Source organism: Phasianus colchicus, chromosome 39, assembly GCF_987193195.1.
Source record: "Phasianus colchicus chromosome 39, bPhaCol1.hap1.1, whole genome shotgun sequence".
NCBI lineage: Eukaryota > Metazoa > Chordata > Aves > Galliformes > Phasianidae > Phasianus > Phasianus colchicus.
In genome coordinates, this window is record NC_143474.1 from 156123 (window position 1) to 176289 (window position 20167).

Genomic DNA, 20167 nt, shown 5'->3' on the forward strand with positions numbered 1-20167 from the left:
GCCACAGCCCGTTGGCTCAAGTATTTCTACAGAGTCTCGGTTCCCCAGTGAGTTTTCCTGTGCTCAGCCATGATTCTGGCCCATAATAGGGAGCTATTATCTTGTTTTGAAGCCTGCACCTCCGTGCAGGTCCTGTATTTTGCTGCCTATAATCTGTATATCCCTGGGAGAAAATAAAGACACACTCGCCCTGATTAGCAGAAGACCTTTGGAGATGTAAACGAGTTCAGCAGACGCGGAGGGAGAAAACTGAAAGATCGTAACTATTTGTGCCAGACAGAACCTCCCGACATGATCACACCACGTCTAGCTTGTACACCTGGCATGGGAGTGAGCAGATGCTATCAAGGTCAAACTGACCAGTGGCAAACCTGAGTTGGCTGACGGAGGTGAGTGGCAAAGAACCACGGGTTCATGTGTGACAAAGGAGCAATGGTGGATTGCCAAATGGAGGAAGAGTCCATCACTGCCACGTGGAAGTGCTTTACGTTGCCCCAGCCAGGAACAGATGGGGAAGACGACCTGCGCAGAAGGTCGAGCTGCATCTCACTCAGGAGCGGTTCCACGGCAGGCTGGCAGCAGGGCGTGGAGGGCAGCACACTGCTGAGTGGCTGCTGACAGAGTACTGCACCGAGATGGGGGCCCTGATGCTCTTTCCTCGTCAGGGAGAGTGAGACTTACGCTGGGGACTATGTTCTGTCCTTCTGGCACAGTGAGAAGGTGCGGCACTGCCGCATCCACTGGCGGCAGGACGCCAGCATCCACAGGTTCTTTCTAACTGACAGCCTGGTGTTTGACAGCCTCTGTGACCTCGTCGCCCACTGCTGAGGTACAACAGACTTGAGATGAAGCTGACACAGCCGGTGCCCGAGTCCAGCACCCACAGCAACAAAGCCTGCGTGCCACAGGACAGCACAGGAGGGACGACCCAGCTGAAGCCCCCTCGACTTCAGGGAAGGATGGAAAACCCAGCACTGCCACATGCAGAAAGAGGGTCACATTTCATAAGGCACTTGGCCAAGAGCATGTTGTTCAAGTTCATCGTACTCAATAAAAGGTTTTGTTCTGCACTAACAACAGAGTCCGTGTCTAATTGCTACACAAAACCTTCATCTTATTTGCCTTCCTCAACCTGTATGAAGATCTTTGGACAGGATTTAAGAAGGGCATAGAAGGGCTTTATCAGATTTCATAGTTGTAGGTGACACCACCTCGTCTTCCCTAGGGAAATCCGGAGCTCCTTTGATGTTTGAGGTTCCACAGTCTGGCAAATGGCTTCCTTCCTCGTTGTTCTCTAGGGTTTAGGATCCAGCAGTGATTTCATAAGCCAAATAGGTTACCTGTGGTCGTGCCATCTGGGCTTTCTGTGGAGAAACTCGATAGCCATTCAGTTTTAGTAAGAGAAAGCTTAGTGGACTAATTGTCCTTGCTATGCATACCTCCTTTGTTGTGGTAGCTATCAAAGGTCATGCATGTACTGTGACAGGGTTCCTTGTCCTGGGGCCGTACCCATTGCTCCAGTCTTTGGCAAGCTGGTTCCTGAAAAGAGTGGAGCCATTTTGAACACTTGGGGAAGCAAACATGAGCTGATTCTCTGGACTCAATGGTAGACAAAAGACAGCATCTTCTAGGTCCAGAATGGTAAACCATGCCAATTCCCCTGATAATTTTGGAAGCAGCGTGTATGGGTATGCTACCAATGGGTATAAATCCTACACTATTCTATTGACGGCCCTTAAATCTTGTGCTCACACTCCAATAACAGCCCTAATCTCTGAAAACTGTCAGGTATTGGCCAGATTCCTTTCCTATCTCCGAATTCGAGGGGGCACTGTTTAATCCAAACCAGCTGAGCTCCCTGCTTTATTCCGATTGCTGTTGGTGCTGCATTCTTAGCTCTTCCTGGGGTTTCTACCACCCACACCCCAGGACAGACTTGATCACTTCCTCTGTCTGGGATCCTGGTCCCAGCAGGGGTAGTGATCAGTGCTAACCTGAGCACCTCTATTAACTGTTCTTGTACCTTACATTCCAGTTCTCCTTTCAACTTGATTTCAGCTTCCAGTTGTTCTAGTAAATCTTGCCCTAGTAAAGGCTTTGGTGAATTTGGCTCCTACAAACATTTGTGTATCCCTACCTGTTTACCTACACTAAGTTGTCAAGGCTTAAGAAAGTAAACCTCCTCACTTTTGCCAGTGGCTTCCCTTACGGTTACAAACCCATCACTGAATGGAGTTAGAGAAGTATTTAACACCCAGTAAGTTGCTCCAGTTACTACAAATTCCACACTTGGCTGCAATTCCTTCCTCAGCTTAATCTTCTCCACCCTTAACTGCTATTGCATCTGTTACCAAATCCAGCGCCTCTTCTGCACGAACTGCTTTCCCGTTCAATGGGGGCAGAACCCTCCCGGGCCTTTCCAGCTCTCCCCCTTCAGCTCTTCCTGAGGAGATCTCTGGGTCCTAGAGCCCTGCTCTCAGCTCCTCCCTTCCTAAGGCTTCCCGTGCTAACACTGGGATATCAAGTTTTCCAGGTCTCTGCAGATGAAGGCTATTCGCTCCCAGCATCTCATCTCCTGCCTTCGCAAAAACAATATTCACTGCTAAGTGCTCATCGCCTTCCAACCACCATTGATTACAATTTTTAATTCAAGCTTTCTTGCTCACAGGGCCCTCAGGCTCCCCAGCAATATCTCAAGTGGAATTTGCCTGGGAACTTCCTTCCCCGTGCTCCTCCATGCTAAATTTCATTGCTTCTTTCTTGTTCCTAAAGCCCACACCTTACAGCTGTACGTTAGTGTGACCAAATACATATTCCTCTTTAAACCCCAGCCCACAATGCCAACCGAAATGCCAGTTTCCTCTATTCCACTGTAATTCCTGGGCAGGACTACAGGTCAAGGCTCTGATAACAAATACAGGGTTAAACAAATACCCAATTAAACTCAATTCCCACATTCACACCACTCACACCTCCGATCCAATATTTCGTATTCAAAGCAGCCGCTTATAAAGTCTCCGTTGCTGGGTAATGGAGTCTGCCTACTTCCCCAGGACACCAAATTCCCTGGGCAAGACTATAACCAATGTCCCCCAGCAACAAGAGCACTTGTATTGTAAATGGAATTGCACAAACAATAATTTTATAACAGAAACACTTAACAATCACAAAGATAACGACAATGAAAAACCAGTTTGGACATTTACTCGTTACATGGTCCTACCAGGCCCCTTCCTGGCAGCTAACTGCAAATGCCCCCCAGTACATTTCTGTTGATGATTTTTCCAAAGTATTACAAAGCTTTCATTCCTGAGCGCATTATGGCCTCACTCTCGGGGTGCCTTGCAAGATTTCACATGTGAGGTTCTCGGAATCCTCGAGATACCTCCCCAAGTGGGACCCTGCTCCAGGGCTGTGCTCCCACACTGATCACCATCACCCAACCTATAGATGTGGATCCACCCTCAGGGTGCACCCTCGCTCCTTCACCCCCACGTAGGATGTCTCCTTAAGACATACGGGTCCCTGTACCTGTAACACACCCGGTCCATACCAGGGCTCTTTCTCTGCCCCACAGTGGATGTGTAGGTCTCAAGAGTTTTTAGCATAGCCAGACCTCATACAACAGAGAGCTTAACCATGCTCATGCCTTGCAGAGAAGAGCGAATCGAGAAAGCAGGATAGGAAGTTGTTAGCAATAGAAGTCACTCGCTCAGTGAGGAGAAACGTGCCATGAGTGCCATGGGCAGCGCTCAGCGAGGAAGTGAGCCAGCTGCAGGGAGATGCTGGCCTCGAGAGCAGGGCAGCCGGAGATTGGCTCCTCTGGGACCTGCTCACGGGTGAGAGGAGTTAAAGGAGCGGCAGGACAGACTAAAGAGCAGGTCCGAGACCGCCTCATGAGACTGAATGTGTACAAGTCTATGGGGCCGGATGGCGTGCATCCCAGGGTTCTGAAGGAGCTGGCTGAGGTGGTTGCCGAGCCGCTCTCCATCATATTTGAGAAGTCGTGGCTGTCTGGTGTGGTCCCGGATGACTGGAGGAAGGGTCACGTCACTGCCATTTACAAGAAAGGGAGCAAGGAGGACCCCGGGAACTACAGGCCGGTGAATCTCACCTCTGTGCCTGGGAAGATCATGGAACAGATCATCCTGAATGACATGCTTGATCACATGAGGAAAGGGCATGTGATCCGTGACAGCCAGCATGCCTTCACCAGGGGAAGTCATGCTTAACCAATCTGGTGGCCTTTTATGATGGAGTGACGGCATCGGTGGACAAGGGAAAGGCGACCGATGTCATTTACCTGGACTTGAGCAAGGCCTTTGACACGGTCCCCCACCACATCCTTCTCTCCAAATTGGAGGGATGTGGATTTGATGGGTGGACCACTCGATGGATAAGAAACTGGTTGAAAGGCCGCAGACAGAGGGTGGTCATCAATGGCTCCATGTCCAGGTGAGGCCGGTAACGAGCGGCGTCCCCCAGGGCTCTGTCTTGGGACCGGTGCTCTGTAACATCTTTATCAATGACATGGATGGTGGAATCGAGTGCACCCTCAGCAAGTTTGCTGACGACACCAAGCTGAGTGGTGCGGTCGACACGGTTGAAGGACGGGATGCCATTCAGAGGGACCTCGAGAGGCTAGAAAGGTGGGCTGGGTGAACCTGATGAGGTCCAACACGGCAAAGTGCAGAGTTTTGCACTTGGGCTGGAGGAATCCCAGGCATCCTTACAGACTGGAAGGAGAGGTTCTTGAGAGCAGCCCTGTGGAGAAGGACCTGGGGGTCCTGATAGATGAAAAGCTTAGCATGAGCCAGCAGTGTGCCCTTGCGGCTTGGAAGGCAAATGGGATCCTGGGCTCCATCAAAAGAGGGGAGGCCAGCAGGGACAGGGAGGTGATTGTTCCCCTCTACTCTGCTCTTGTGAGGCCCCATCTGGAATACTGCGTCCAGGTCTGGAGCCCCCAGTACAAGAAAGACAGGGAGCTGTTGGAGAGGGTGCAGAGGAGGGCCACGAAGATGATCAGGGGACTGGAGCACCTCCCCTATGAGGACAGGCTGAAAGAGCTGGGCTTGTTCAGCCTGGAGAAAAGAAAGCTGCGGGGTGACCTCATTGCAGCCTTTCAGTACCTAAAGGGAGCCTACAAACAGGAGGGGAATCAACTCTTTGAAAGGGTGAGTGACAGCAGGACAAGGGGAAATGGTTTTAAGCTGAGGGAAGGGAGACTGAGGTTGGACGACATGGGGAAATTCTTTACGGAGAGAGTGGTGAGGTACTGGAACAGCTGCCCAGAGAGGTTGTGGATGCCCCGTCCCTGGAGGTGTTCAAGGCCAGATTGGATGGGGCCCTGCGCAGCCTGGTCTAGCATTAGGTGGGATGGTTGGTGGCCCTGCGTGTGGCAGGGGGGTTGGAGATTCATGATCCTCAAGGTCCCTTCCAACCCTGGCAATTCTGTGACAGCAACGTGGGGATGTGTGACCGCAAGGATGTGCGAACGGCCCCAGCAAAGGAAGCAAAGGGACGGAGCAGAGAGCGACGCTTCATTAGCGTGACAAAACACAGCCCCCGTCCCTCCCTCCCCCGCCCGTCTGCAGACGTGCCCGGAGAACGAGCTGTGAACCTGCCCAAGGCCTGGCAGCCGGCTCGGGGCGTGCTCGCTGTGGGAATCGCTGCCTGGAGCTGAGGCTGTGCCGAAGCGGCCAGAGCCTGGCTGGAAGCCATCCGGGCAGCACCGCGGCGGCAGGAGCTGCAGCAAGGCCGTCGTGCGGCCAGCTCCGGGCTGCGGGCACTCGGCATCCCCTGCTCTCCCAGGAGCGACTCCCAGGAGCCCGGTTGCCTGCGCCAGAGGTGGGAGCAGCCTGCTCCGCACCCGAGGTAGGTGCCCTCGGTGGCTCGTGCAGAAGAGCGCACGCTTCCTGCCCCCTGCCAGCAGCGGCGGGAGGGCAGCGGGGAGCGGCACCGGCGGGGCGGAACCGGCACTGCCGTAGCCCAGGCGGGAGCCCGGTCCCGGCCCCAGCTCCTGCCCAGCACGGCAGGTTTGCTGGGCCAGACGGGCTGCAACGAGGGGAGCAGCGGTTGCCAGGCGTGTTGCAGCCCGGGTTGTATATCGAGGAGCACAGGAAGGGGTTGGAGCTGGGACAGCGAGGAAATGGCAGAGGAGCTCAGCGTGCTCTGCTGCCCGCTTGGCTCTGTGTAACACAGCGCAGCTGGGAGTGCGTTTCTCCCTCTGGGCCACGGCAGACACGAGGTGACCTCGCCCCGCAGCTGTCACGGGTTATCCTTAGATATAAGTCCGTGACAGGGGGTCACAGGCCCCGGGAAGAAGAGGGGAAAAAAAAAGGTACGAACAATTTGCCGGTTCCCGGCCGGCCCCGGGCCACGTGCGCTCTGGGAGAGGGGGAAGGGCAGAGGGCTAGCCGATAGTTTCAACAAAAAGAAAACACAACGGCAACGATCTGAAGAGGAAGGGTAATGTACTGAATCTAACTAAATCAAACAAAACGAGAGACAAGAGTATAAAAAAATGAGAGCCAAACCACGGTAGTGCGAGGGAAAACGTGCTTTCTCTGCGGCGAGCTGAGCCGGGCCAGACGGGGAGAGGCAGCCGTGTCGGGTCCTGGCCGCAGCTCCACCACACTGCCTCTCCCCGCCAGCTCGTGCGGGGATGCCGCCCCCTCCCGTCCCATCAGGATGCTCAAAGAGTCCCCAACAGTAAACGGAACCAGAACATTAACTCGTTAACTCCCACTGGTCCACATGATGTTCTGATGTGGAATACTGACAACAAAAAAATCACAAAACCACAACAGCAGCTCTGCAAGCATGAATTGATGGAAACTTTCAACTCCCCGATAAGTCCTTTTGAGTGTCTTAATTTCCAGTTCCCTCGCCCTCCCCGGCAGCCCGCAGTTTCCCTTCGGGGACGCAGCAGCAACACCTGCCTCTAGCGGCCATTTCAGCGTTCCCTTTTGTGCGCTTGGCGCCGGGCTGACGGCTCACCTGAGGTCGTGCAAACCCCTCCCGAGGCTTTTGTTCGGGCTGTCCCGGCAGCTGCAGATGCCTTTAGCGCACAGCTGCGGGCCCTGAGCACGTCCGGCATCTGCGCCAGCTCCGGCACTGGGCTGCGTAACGGACGCTGGAAAGCTGGCAGCCTGTGGGCTGACTGGAGCACGGGTGCAGAACGCGGCCGAGCAGCACGTCAGTCAAGTGCAGCCCAGGCTGCGTTGTGCAAAGGGCGCCCGCTGCTGAGAACGGGCCCTGGAAGGGAGCGCAGGGTGCGTGCTGAGCTGAGTGGGGAGCAGCGCCGCCTGGTGGGGGAGGAGGGAAATGCAGCCGCCGAGGCATTCTTGGCGCAGTGAGGGACATGGGCTTGTTCAGCTTGGAGAAGAGAAGGCTCCGGGGAGGCCTCATTGTGGCCTTCCGGGACTTGAAGGAAAAGCATAAAATAGAGGGGAACGGGAGTTTACGCGGGTGCATAGTGATGGGACAAGGGGAATGGTTTCAAATTGAAACAGGAGAGATGTAGATAAGATACTCGAAAGAAGTTTTGCACAGGGATGATGGTGACGCACTGGAAGAGGTTGCCCAGGGAGGTCATGGGTGCCCCATCGCTGGATGCATTTGAGGCCAGGCTGAATGTGGCTCAGGGCAGCCTGGTCTGGTGGATGGCAACTCTGCACATAGCAGGGGATTGAAACTACGTGGTCATTGTGGTCCCCCAGGCAGGCAGTGTCCTGCAGCTGGGCTGTGGAGGGCTGGGCTGGGACAGGGACTGCTGCGTTCCCTCACAGCTCCCCTGCCATTTCTCTTGTCCCTGCAGGCTCCAGTTGGACTTCTGCCTTCCGGCCGTGATCATCTCACCTGCAGGAGAGCAGCAGATGGCCACAGCACATCCGTGTCAGGTAGGGGCTGGGGGCAGCAGGCAGGAGAGGCGGAGGGGCGAGGGATGCGAATGCCGGGGGAGAGGGAGGTGCCCTCAGGCAGCAGGTGTGTGCTGGGGCCAGAGAAGCGGCTGGGACGGGAGTTTGTGTCCTGTGCGAGCTGCTTCCCTGGGCCTTGGCTGTTCCCAGCAAGGAGCCTCTTTGCTTGCAGGAGCCCGTGAGCTTTGCGCAGGTGGCCGTGTATTTCAGCAGGGAGGAGTGGGCGCTGCTGGACCCTGCGCAGCGAGCGCTCTACCGGGACGTGATGCTGGAGACGTACCAGTGCGTGGCCTCGCTGGGTGAGGGCTTTGCTGCCTTTCCTCCTCGTTAGGGCACCTTTGGCTGTGCAGAATGAGCCTCTGCAGGCCGGGCCTGGAATAATAGCTGTGCAGTTACATATTGATAACTGCAGCAGCAACAAAGGAAATACTGAGAAGCATGAGTTTCAGGAGGGCTCAGTACGCACTGCACTCTGATAAAAGCCCCGGTGTCAGTGCTGGCAAGCAGGCATCAGCCAGGAGGGAGAAAACCAGACCTTCTGTTGTTATGTTGCATAGTTCCACCAACTTCAGCTAACAGATGCCTCCCTGGTTACTCCTTTAGAATTTATAATTTTGCATTCAATCGCTATAGACATTTTGATGCCTTGGTCGTTGATATATTGTCAGAAAATAAATAAGCCGTTCTCAGTTTAATTTTAAAGAAAACATTCCTTCGTAATTTTCAGAGCTGTAAAAGCATTCTTTGCTCCAAAGGAAGCTGTGGGCCCGGTGTCATTCAGGCCCAAAGTGTGGTTTCTCCCTGGGGAGGGACACAGAGTGGAGCTGTTGAACAGGCACTGTGCCAGAACGATGGAAGTGTTCTCATCTCCCCTGTTTCTCTCGTTGAAGCTCCACTTGCAGCCCCCAAACCCGTGGTGATCTCCCTGCTTGAAGGAGGGGAAGAGCCGTGGATCCCAGATGTGCGTAGCCCTGAGGCTGTGCCAGGAGACCTCAGCCCAGGTGAGGTGGAGGGAGGGAAGGAGGCTTTGGCTGTAAGAGCAATCTCTGTCTGTGTTTTATTTGGGGCACTGTGTGCTATTTCTGGATTTCCTGTCATCCAGCAGGAACTCGGATTACAGATATACTGGAGGATCAGCAGGAAAGTGGTGTGGCTGAAAGGCAGTGGGGTGGTGTCTGTGTGGAGGAAATCAGAAGGGATGTCCAAGGAGATCTGGAGCAAGGTCAGGGTGAGCACAGCGTGAAGCAAGTAGGAAAGTGTCTGCAAAAGACAGGAGGCACCCCACTGGACTTCAGCAAAGGTCAAAAGGAGCCTGAAGAACCCGGGAGCAAGGATGTGTGCCAGAAGAAAAAGCAGAATCCATGCACGGAGTGTGGAAATAGCTTTGAAAAAGATTCCAGCATTGTTAACCACCAGTGCATACGCTCAGCAAAGAGTCCATACAAGTGTTCTGACTGTGGGAAGAGCTTCAAAAAGAGATCCCAACTCACCTACCACCAACGCGTCCACACAGGAGAGAGACCCTTTAATTGTTCTCAGTGTGGGAAGAGCTTCAAGAGGAGTTCCCACCTCACCTACCACCAGCGCTTTCATACAGGAGAGAGACCCTACAAGTGCTCTGAGTGTGGGAAGAGCTTCAAAAGCAGTTCTGAACTGAAGCGCCACGAGCGCTTCCACACAGAGGAGAGACCCTACAAGTGTTTTGAGTGTGGGAAGACCGTAAAAAGCCCTTCCCACCTCATCTACCACCTGCGCTTCCACACAGGAGAGAGACCTTTTCAGTGTCCTCAGTGTGAGAAAAGCTTCAAAAGCAGTTCTGATTTGAAGCGGCACGAGTGCTTCCACAGAGGAGAGAGACCCTTTCAGTGCTCTGAGTGTGGGAAGAGCTTCAAAAGCAGTTCCGATTTGAAGCGCCACCAGCGCATCCACACAGGTGAGAGACCCTCTAAGTGCTCTGAGTGTGGGAAGAGCTTCAAAAGCAGTTATGAATTGAAGCGCCACGAGCGCTTCCACACAGGGGAGAGACCCGACAAGTGTCCTGAGTGTGGGAAGAGCTTCAAAAGCAGTTCTGATTTGAAGCGCCACCAGCGCATCCACACAGGGGAGAGACCTTTTCAGTGTCCTGAGTGTGGGAAGAGCTTTCAACGAAGATGTAGTCTCAACACCCACAAGCGCATCCACAGCACAAACAGGCTGTAGAAGCATCTCAAGACTCTGGGAACCTTCAGAAGCAGTTCCAGCCTCGTTGCCTACCAGCACAGCCACACAAGATGTAGAGACTGCTGAGTCCTGAATGTGGAAAGAGCTTCAGCCAGGGTCCCAGTCTGGTCACCACCTGTGGCTTTCTGTGGTGATGAAATCCCCTGAGTAGAGGAAGTGCTCTGCTTTAAATCCTCTTTCTTCTTCTTTGCGTGAGAATTATGTATATTGATGTCCTTTAGCTGCAGTTGCTGTGTTGAGCAGCCAAACAAAGGAGAATCCACAGTGGGATGTGTCACAGCCACTGGAAACCCCCTGCCAGGTGGCACATTACTGCCAGGGCTGTGTGCAAGGAGAGTCACCTCTTACCTCCCCTGCAGAAACTTCTCTGCTGTGGGGCAGCAGGTGAGGACCCCAAGGAAACCTCAGCTGGGCTGATATGTCACCAGGAAGGAAGAAATTCTTTCTGCAGGGTGTGTGGGAAGAGCTTCATCTGGAGCTCAACCGTCAGTATAGCCCAGAGAACCAAATAGGGTAGAGTCCCTGTGAGCGCCTTGAGTGCAGGAAGATCTCCGTGCAGAGCTGGGAGCTCAACACACACCAGTGGAACCACACGAGGAACCCTACAGGTGTGCAGCCTGCAAGAAGAGCTTTGGCCACAGCTTGAACCTGCTGAGGTATCAGTGTCTGCACTTGAGTGAGGTCCAATCCATGCTTGCACCAGTGAGTTCATGTGGCTGGAAGCCTTAGAAATGCCTCGAGTGTGAGAAGGGCTTTGTGCAGAGTGCAGAAGTCATCACTGGCCCTGCAGGTGTCTCTGGACCATCTGCAGAAGGGACATAACCCAGGAGCTTCAGATGGCCTTTCCTTGCTGCCCAAAGCAGCTCTCTCACCATGCCTGCTTTCCTCTTCTGCTCCTCCTGCCAGCAGCTTTTTGATGCTGTTTCCTAAGGAGAAGCGGCAGTGTAGGGATGTTCTGTGTGTCTGTTGCATGTGTTGCTCTCAGTGATTTGTGAGTGCACTGATGAACCTGAGGGAATGGTCAGGAGAGCAGTAATGTGGCTCTTGGAGGTTTTCTGAGAACCATTTGCAGTGGAAAGAGAAGGGGGTGAATGAAGTAGCTGAGTTGTTCTGAAGCTTTCTTCACTGTTGTTAACGGTTTACGGGCTGGTTTGGCCCAGTTCCGTGACTAGCGGGGCGGAGGGATCCGCAGATCCGCGCCTCCGGAAAAAGGGAACAGGGGACCCCAGAATAATTAAAAACAGCGGCAACAATCTGAGGAGAAACAAACTAATTTACTAAATATACTATGAGAATGCAAGATAACACACTACAATACAATATAATTAAATTTGAAGCTAATAAATCAAATATAATGAGAGAGAATGTCTGAAAGGTGGATAGGCCTCACCACAACGCGGAGAGCTGAGGTGAGATGCGCAGTCCAGTTGAGCAGCAGGGAGAAAAGGGAGGAGACCCAACCAAAAGTAGGCAAAAGAAGAGCGCATCAGGTGACCTTGCCAGGAGTTGTATCTCAAGACTCTCTGTGACCGCAAAGTCCCCTGGGGAATGTAGTTCTTCTGTTCTTCCAGGCAGGTACCCAGAGCTTGAGCATTAACAGTTAAACTCCCACTGCCCCACATGATGTTATGATGTGGAATACCGAAAGCCAAAAATCACAAAACCATGACAACTGTTATTTTTGTTCTGAAAAAAAATGTCAGCATGTGGAATGAGGAAAGGGAAAAGTGCAAGCAGGATTTGTTTTTGGTTCCTCCTCCAGCCCAGTGCTTGCTTTTGGGAAGATATTTCTTTCACACAACCCTATCATCCTTCCTAATCATGCTGCACATTGGTTCTGCTGCTCTTCTCGAATGCTTTAATCAGCTGGTCAGAGCAGCTGTATGACACCAAGCCTTGTTTGTCTGCAATAAAACTATAAAAAGCTGAACGTGTTCTTCCTAAATGCGCCATCCCAAGTTTCTGGAGGTGATAGGAGCACAAAGCAGTGCAAACCCACACGGTGCACAAGCTGCTCATCCCCACAGCACAGAGATATCAGAGTGCTCTGCAGTGCGTGCTTGCCTTGCCGGTGATTCCTTTTGAGCTTGAAGGTTTTTGCTTTGACCTTGGGAAGGTGTGTCTGAGATCTCCTGCAGAAGTGCCTCATTTGCTGGGCTCAGCTAAAGCTGCTGTGTTTGGAATGCAGCTTGCAGGAAGTGGAGGTTGATTTTGGTGAGCCAGTGTAACTGTTTTTCCATTATTTTTTTCCTGAAGAAATCATTCTAATGGTGGATTTCCCCCTATGTTTTGTCACCTGCCATGTTTAGTTGCATTAAGAGTTAGAAAACTCATCTGTAACTGAGCTTCCCTGTTTTCCCTCTGCTCTGGGGAAAGTCTTTCTGTTGTGGTCTGAGTCCCTGCAGAGTTGTGACTGCTGTGCCTTGTCTGCAGGAACAGGAGCATTTCAGATTCCACAACGGTTTGTTTTCCTTGTGGTGGTGGAATGGAGGGCATGGAGGTGGGGGGCTTCCAGTCTCAGGGTGTCTGTTCACTTAGGAGGCTTTGTGGTGGTGAATTCTACCAGTAGTTGCATCCACCCCACAGAAAGCTATTTCGTATGTCACCTCTGCACTCATGGAATCAACACAGCCACAGACAGAGCTCCCAAGGGAACAACCAGCCTCCCAGCTGCCCATGTGCAAGGCTGTTATGTGCTATTGGTTTTTCACGTTGGCATCTAAAGCTGGAGGCCCTGTGTGCTGCAGCATCATCAGCATGAGTGGAATGTGGTGGGAATGGTGCTGTGAGGGGTGTGCTGTGTGTGATGGATGGCTCTGGGCTCTCCAGGCTGGAGATGCATGGCAGGTGAGATGGGATAGGGTTGCTGTAAGTACTGGTGGGCTGGATGGAACGGAGCATACAGTTAGTAATGACGTGGTTGAAAGTCTCTGGATATGGATTAAGGGACAAGGAACTAAAGTGGATGTCACTGTGGGACTTTACTATAAGCCACTCAGCCTGGATGATGATACCTATTAATTATTCTTATTTAAAGGAGTGTCTCAAGAACAGCCTCACTTGTGAATGTGTGACTAGCTTCCCAGAAATTGAGGGCCATGCCAGGATCTGATTTTCTCAGATTGACATGAGATATTTGTTTCATTTCTGCACAGAGATGATTGCTGAGTGGTTCATGCACAAGGCTAAGTTGCCTTCTCTGTGCTGCAGGATTTCTTCTGTGGACCAGGGATGCAGGATCACCTCACCTCTGAGTGTTCTGACAGCATTTACCCACATGAATGGTTACCTACTCTTCATTTGTTCAACACCCACGGTGCCACCAACCCCTGCAGAGTCGCCATGTAATAGATTTGAGTCTCTCAGGCAAGAAAAGGATGAGGGTCAGGAAAACAGTCAAAACCCACGCACCGAGATGCACGTTGAGAGTGCAGGGAGTAAGAGGCATAGGAAGTGGGGCCAGACAGGGCCCTGCATCAATACCAGTGCCACCAAAAATGGATGGAGAGTGTTAGTAATTGGGGGCTCCTTGCTGGGGAGCACTGAGGCTTCCATTTGCTGCCTGACTGAGGGGGAAAGTATCTTGATCAAGGCTTTGGGTATTCTGATCTTGGGCAGGCTTTTGAGAAAACAGGTATGTGGGCTCCTGATGGACAAGAAATGCAGGGAAAAACCTCTGAGCTGGGCCATAGGGTTATACGGAGGCTCCACAGAAAAGGTCATGTTGCCAATACCCCATCCAAAATCTTCTTGCGTCCCTCTAGGTGTAACTGCACCTGCTGCTTCTCTGAAGTGCCTGTAGACCAGTGCGCATAGCATGGGAAATGAACAGGATGGGCTGGAGATCCGCGTACAGACCTCGGAAGTGATTCTTTCTGCCCAAGCTGACAGGTCAGCCTCGCCTCCAGTGGTAGTGCTGTTTTGCTTGAGACACCCAGCAGGACGCTGTGATCTGTGCTGTTGTGTCACAAGGAACAGCTAGTGAGATTGCAGAACCACCAAAGTAAGGCTGTGCCAGGGTGAGTGGCAGTGCAGGAGTCGAGGTGAGTGTCTGCAGCCTGCAGGGAAAAGGAGGCAAGTGTAGGACTGCACAGAACAGCCCATGGTGGAGATGGCCAACAGCACTGGCAAGGCTGGAGGGACCTGACAGAAAACTAAGGTCTTTGTCTTTTTGGCTGTGGCAGTTGTGTCTGCTGCTGTGGCTCAAGAGGGTACATGTTATCTTTGTGTCAAGGGTGCCTCCTTGCAGCCCTGTAGGGAGGCCAGTAGGTGTTATGTCATTTTCCCTCACAGAACACTCCACACCCACATCCCACTGACCGTATGAGAGCCTTGGCCCATCAGTGAGGGATGGGACCACCCTTCCCAAAGCCTGCAGCGATGGCCCTACCCTTCTGTTGCATCAGACAAACCAAGGGCTTTCTCAACCTGAAAGCACCTGCACAGGGCCTTTGCCTGCCTGGAATCACAGCCTCCAATCTGCTCTAACACAGCTGTGGGGAGGCTTTGTTGGTTATGGCCCCACAGGGACCAATTAATACCTTAACACTCTCCAACATTTCTGGACAGCATTTTGACTGCTGAAAAACAGATCATGAGAATTTATAGAAAGTCCTCAAAACTCAGAAGAGTTATTTATTACACATTTATTACACAGAGATTTTTTTCTACATGTGTTTTGGCCTTTTCATGACACCTTGAATCAGCGGTTGATTCAGTCGTGCTTCGTTCAGAAGCATGGTCAAGCACTGGCCCAGTACTCTCGTGTCTCACAAACTCTTCCCTCTTCCATTGTAGTAATGAGCCAACACAGCAGGAGAATTAGGCTTCCTCCACAGTCATGAATGTTTCTGGAAGTCCACCCACGGTTGGGAGGGAAAAGAGAGGAGAACAAGGTCAGCTATCTGATGGCAGGACAGCCCTTTACATCCCATAGGGATGGGATTCAGCTGAATCAGTTGAGGCATCTTGTCCTGAGGTTGTAGCCCTGGGTCCTGGTGGGCAGTCAGCTCCCTTCTGTGCCTCCCACACCCCCAGCCAGACCAGCACTGACCACACATGTGGCCACAAGCATCCCTCCTCTTCCACAGGCCTCTTTCTCCTCCATCTGCATTAATTCCCATCTTTGCCTGGTGCAGTCTCTATCTGCTTATCAGCTCTCACTGACTGCATTTCCCTCTTGGATCCCCACAATGCTGTCCCCATGCAGGCTGTACCTCCCTCTCCCTGTTGGAGCTGCCATCTGTGTCACAGGGGTTGTGCCGCACTCAGTGACATCTCTGTGTCTGCTGTAATAAAAATGCCTTAAATATGACAACTCCTTTTTTGGACAGGGCTCCTTGAAAGCTTTGTCTGCAACACTGAGACCTCCCTAATGAGCAGCTGAAGTCTTGAAGACTTGAGGGAAATGGCTCGTTAGGTCTTTGTGCACTGTAATGAGCCCCACAGCGTGTGTGGTGTCGGTGGACTTCTGGCACTGAGAGAAGCCTGCTGTAACCAAATGATGGAGGTGCAGTCAAAACGCTGTCCAGAAATGTTGGAGAGTATTGAAGTAGTAATTGGTCCCTGTGGGGCCATAACCAACAAAGCCTCCCCACAGCTGTGCACCACGTGGGTTTCCAATGCCTACTATTCCCTCCACCTCCAGAAAATTTAGATGGCGCATTTAGGAAGGACACATTCAGCTTTTTGTAGTTTTATTGGACAGCCAAGGCTTGCTGTCACACAGCTGCTCTGAGCTGATTAAAGCATTTGAGAAGAGCAATAGAACCAATGTGCAGCACACTGGGATAGGAAGGACGATAGGGTTGTGTGAGAGAAATGCCTTCCCCAGAAGCAAGCACTGGGCTGGAGGAGGCACCAAAAACAAACCCTGCTTGCACCTTTCCCTCTTCTCATTCCACGTGCCGACATTGATTTTCAGAATAAAAAACAAGACAACAGTGAAGAAAGCTTCAGTACAACTCAGCTACTTCATTCACCCCTTCCCTTTCCACTACTGATGATTCTCAGAAAACCTCCAAGAGCCACATTACTGCTCTCCTGACCCCTCTCAGATTCATCAGTGCACTCACAGATTACTGAGAGCAACACAAGCACACAGACACACAGAACATCCCTACACAGCTGCTTCTCCTTAGGAAACGGCATCAAAAAGCTGCTGGCAGGAGGAGCAGAAGAGGAAAGCAGGCATGGTGAGAGAGCTGCTTTGGGCAGCAAGGAAAGGCCATCTGAAGCTCCTGAGTCATGTCCCCTGTGCAGAGGGTGCCAGTGGTGCCATCTCCTTCACAAGCTCCTCCTGTGTGTGGAGAAGTATCTGGGTCTCCCTCATCCTGAGCTCTTAAACATCCTCATTGTCTCTCCGTTGGGGGTCTTCCCATGAGAAAGCAGGTGCCAGCCCAGAGAGAAACTCTTCCTGCACCAAAGACACTTGCAGGGCCTCTTTATCACATGAACAGGGCAATGTTTGATGAAGACTGAACTCTGGATGAAGCTCCTCCTGCAGTGCAGGCATTTTTAGGGTCTCTGCCCTGAGTGGATCCCCAAGGAAAAGCTCTTCCCAGACATGGGACATTTGTAGCATTTTCTGCCACGAGTGCCATCTCCTGTGAGTGAGGAGCTCTGCGCTCTGCACAAAGCCCTTCTCACACTCGAGGCATTTCTAAGGCTTCCAGCCACGTGAACTCACTGGTGCAGGCACGGATTGGACTTCACCCAAGTGCAGACACTCTGTACCACAGCAGGTTTGAGCTGTGGCCAAAGCTCTTCTTGCAGGCTGCACATTTGTAGGGTTCCTCGTGTGGATCCACTGGTGTGTGTTGAACTCCCAGCTCTGGACAGACCACTTCCAGCAGTCAAGGCACTCACAGGGACTCTCCTCTTGTGTTGGTTCTCTGGCATCTACTGAGGGTTGAGCTCCAGATGAAGTTCTTCCCACACTGCCAGCAAACAGGATTTCTTCCTTCCTGGTGACCTATCAGCCCAGCTGAGGTTTCTCACCTCTTTGAATGCTCACCTGCTGCCCCACAGCACAGGAGTTTCTACGGGGGAGGTAAGATGTGACTCTCCTTGCATGCACCCCTGGCAGAAACGTGCCACCTGGCAGAGGGTTTCCAGTGGCTGATGACACATCCCACTCTGGATTCTCCTTCGCATGGCCACTCAACAAGCAAATGCAGGTGAAGGAGAGCAACATGCATTATTGTATAATCAAAGAATATTAAGATATTATAATAACGAAATAAACAACAGAGTTAGGCAAAGCAAGACAAAAAGAATAAATAGGATGCTTACCCGTATCCTAGGCTCACTTAGGAAACTCCAGCAGAGCGGATCTCCAGAAAAGATCCTTCCCCACTGGTAGTCAGCTCTTAAATGGATCTAGGAGAGCTGGAGCCACGCTCCATCTCTTCCTGCAGCACAGGTGAATTGCCTTCACCTGTGCTCCCATGGCTGACTCATTGCTCGCCTCAGGTCAATCAGAGGCTCAGGCCGTGACTCAGCAGTTCCCATACAAAGAAGGAGACAGTGGATTGGGTTTGGCTGCTTTTCCTTTATTCAAGGGATTTGCTTTTGAAGGTTCCCCGAATCTTGGGATGCTTCAACAACTTCTGTGCACTGTGGATGTGCTTGTGGTTGTTGAGATAAGATCTGCGTGTAAAGCTCTTCTCACACTCAGGACATTTGTAGGGTCTCTCTCCTGTGTGGGTGTGCTGGTGCTTCTTCAAATCTGAATCGCTTGTGAAGCTCTTCCCACACTCTTGACACTTGTAGGGTCTCTCTCCTGTGTGGATGCGCTGGTGGTATGTGAGGTGGGAACTGCTTTTGAAGCTCTTCCCACACTCAGAGCACTTGTAGGGCTTCTCACCTGTGTGGATGCGGTGATGCAACTTCAATGCAGTACAGCTTCTGAAGCTCTTCCCACACTCAGAGCACTTATAGGGTCTCTCCCCTGTGTGGATGCGCTGGTGATTCTTCAATTCATAACTGCTTCTGAAGCTCTTCTCACACTCAGGACACTGAAACGGTTTCTCTCCTGTGTGGAATCGCAGGTGCAGCTTCAATTCAGAACTGCTTTTGAAGCTCTTCCCACACTCAGGGCACTTGTAGGGTCTCTCCCCTGTGTGGATGCGTCGGTGATTGCTGAGGTGGGAACTGCTTTTGAAACTCTTCCCACACTGAGGACATTTAAAAGGTCTCTTCTCCATGTGGATGTGCTGGTGCTTGTTCAAATCAGAACGACATTTGAAGCTCTTCCCACACTCAGAGCACTTGTATGGTCTCTCTTTTGTGTGGGTGCGTTGGTGGTAGGTAAGGTGGGAACTCATTGTGAAGCTCTTCCCACACTCAGAGCACCTGTAGGGTCTCTCTCCTGTGTGGATGCGTTGGTGGTAGGTGAGTTGGGATCTCCATTTGAAGCTCTTCCCACAGTCAGAACACTTGTATGGACTCTTTGCTGAGCGTATGCACTGGTGGTTAACAATGCTGGAATCTTTTTCAAAGCTATTTCCACACTCTGTGCATGGATTCTGCTTTTTCTTCTGGCACACATCCTTGCTCCTGGGTTCTTCAGGCTCCTTTTGACCTATGTTGAAGTCCAGTGGGCTGTTTCCTGTCTTTTGCGGACACTTTCCCACTTGCTTCAAGATGTGCTCATCCTGACCTTGCTCCAGGCCTCCTTGGACATCCCTTCTGATTTCCGCCACACCACTTTCCTGCAGATCCTCCAATATATCTGTAATCCGAGTTCCTGCTGGATGAAAGAGAAAATCCAGAAATAGCACAAAGTGCCCCAAATAAAACACAGACAGAGATGGCTATTCCAGCTCCAGCCTCCTCCTTCCCTCCACCACCTCACCTGGTGAAGGTGGGACACCTGGCACAGCCTCAGGGCTACGCACATCTGGGATCCAGGGATCTTCCCCTCCTTCAAGCAGGGAGATCACCACGGGTTTGGGGGCTGCAAGTGGAGCTTCAACGAGAGAAACAGGGGAGATGAGAACATTTCCATCATTCTGGCACAGTGCCTGTTCAACAGCTCCACTCTGTGTCCCTCCCCAGGGAGAAACCACACTTTGGGCCTGAATGACACCGGGCCCACAGCTTCCTTTGAGCAAGGAATGTTTTTACAGCTCTGAAAATTACGAAGGGATATTTTCTTTAAAATTAAACTGAGAACGGCTTATTTATTTTCTGACAATATATCAACGACCAAGGCATCAAAATGTCTATAGCGATTGAATGCAAAATTATAAATTCTAAAGGAGTAACCAGGGAGGCATCTGTTAGCTGAAGTTGGTGGAACTATGCAACATAACAACAGAAGGTCTGGTTTTCTCCCTCCTGGCTGATGCCTGCTTGCCAGCACTGACACCGGGGCTTTTATCAGAGTGCAGTGCGTACTGAGCCCTCCTGAAACTCATGCTTCTCAGTATTTCCTTTGTTGCTGCTGCAGTTATCAATATGTAACTGCACAGCTATTATTCCAGGCCCGGCCTGCAGAGGCTCATTCTGCACAGCCAAAGGTGCCCTAACGAGGAGGAAAGGCAGCAAAGCCCTCACCCAGCGAGGCCACGCACTGGTACGTCTCCAGCATCACGTCCCGGTAGAGCGCTCGCTGCGCAGGGTCCAGCAGCGCCCACTCCTCCCTGCTGAAATACACGGCCACCTGCGCAAAGCTCACGGGCTCCTGCAAGCAAAGAGGCTCCTTGCTGGGAACAGCCAAGGCCCAGGGAAGCAGCTCGCACAGGACACAAACTCCCGTCCCAGCCGCTTCTCTGGCCCCAGCACACACCTGCTGCCTGAGGGCACCTCCCTCTCCCCCGGCATTCGCATCCCTCGCCCCTCCGCCTCTCCTGCCTGCTGCCCCCAGCCCCTACCTGACACGGATGTGCTGTGGCCATCTGCTGCTCTCCTGCAGGTGAGATGATCACGGCCGGAAGGCAGAAGTCCAACTGGAGCCTGCAGGGACAAGAGAAATGGCAGGGGAGCTGTGAGGGAACGCAGCAGTCCCTGTCCCAGCCCAGCCC

General features: G+C 52.1%; 3 protein-coding genes and 1 pseudogene across 10 annotated transcripts in view; 2 read left to right on the plus strand and 2 right to left on the minus strand.

Annotated features, from left to right (window-relative positions):
* Positions 1–13363, plus strand: part of LOC116243431 (uncharacterized) — a 30706-nt gene extending 17343 nt beyond the window's left edge. Inside the window, exons 1-5 of one of the 3 annotated variants that reach the window (XM_090130196.1) lie at positions 7187–7274; positions 7820–7901; positions 8092–8218; positions 8810–8920; positions 9022–13363. In XM_090130196.1, coding sequence (XP_089986322.1) covers positions 7878–7901; positions 8092–8218; positions 8810–8920; positions 9022–10118 — 1359 coding nt within the window. In that variant the 5' untranslated portion in view covers positions 7187–7274; positions 7820–7877 and the 3' untranslated portion in view covers positions 10119–13363. Of the gene's footprint in view, positions 1–7186; positions 7275–7819; positions 7902–8091; positions 8219–8809; positions 8921–9021 lie in introns of those variants that run through there. The other 2 variants (XM_090130198.1, XM_090130197.1) reach the window with 2 other exon arrangements.
* LOC149913253 (uncharacterized) lies at positions 70–1054 on the plus strand (annotated as a pseudogene).
* Positions 1070–6686, minus strand: LOC149913254 (uncharacterized). The gene is made up of 3 exons (XM_090130102.1): positions 6593–6686; positions 1440–6264; positions 1070–1364 (listed from the first exon to the last, which is right to left on the minus strand). The coding sequence occupies exons 1-2, from the start codon at positions 6684–6686 to the stop codon at positions 5159–5161; spliced, it is 1200 nt and encodes a 399-aa protein (XP_089986228.1). The 3' UTR covers positions 1070–1364; positions 1440–5158.
* A 1295-nt stretch (positions 13364–14658) lies between the features above and the next one.
* LOC116243432 (uncharacterized) overlaps positions 14659–20167 on the minus strand; it is a 284197-nt gene continuing 278688 nt past the window's right edge. For 2 of the 6 annotated variants that reach the window (XM_090130187.1, XM_090130190.1), the window contains exons 2-5: positions 20018–20099; positions 19701–19827; positions 18997–19110; positions 14659–18891 (exon numbers count right to left, since the gene is read on the minus strand). In XM_090130187.1, coding sequence (XP_089986313.1) covers positions 17693–18891; positions 18997–19110; positions 19701–19827; positions 20018–20099 — 1522 coding nt within the window. In that variant the 3' untranslated portion in view covers positions 14659–17692. The remainder of the gene's footprint in view (positions 18892–18996; positions 19111–19700; positions 19828–20017; positions 20100–20167) is intronic. The other 4 variants (XR_016461334.1, XR_016461335.1, XM_090130188.1 and 1 more) reach the window with 4 other exon arrangements.

Bases quoted from the DNA above. Each gene is read 5' to 3' on its own strand.
- LOC149913254 (XM_090130102.1), bottom strand. From the start codon at position 6,686: ATGGGACGGGAGGGGGCGGCATCCCCGCACGAGCTGGCGGGGAGAGGC. The intron at 6,265-6,592 runs GTCTGGCCCGGC...AACCCGTGACAG, and splicing joins CGACACGGCTGCCTCTCCCC to CTGCGGGGCGAGGTCACCTC.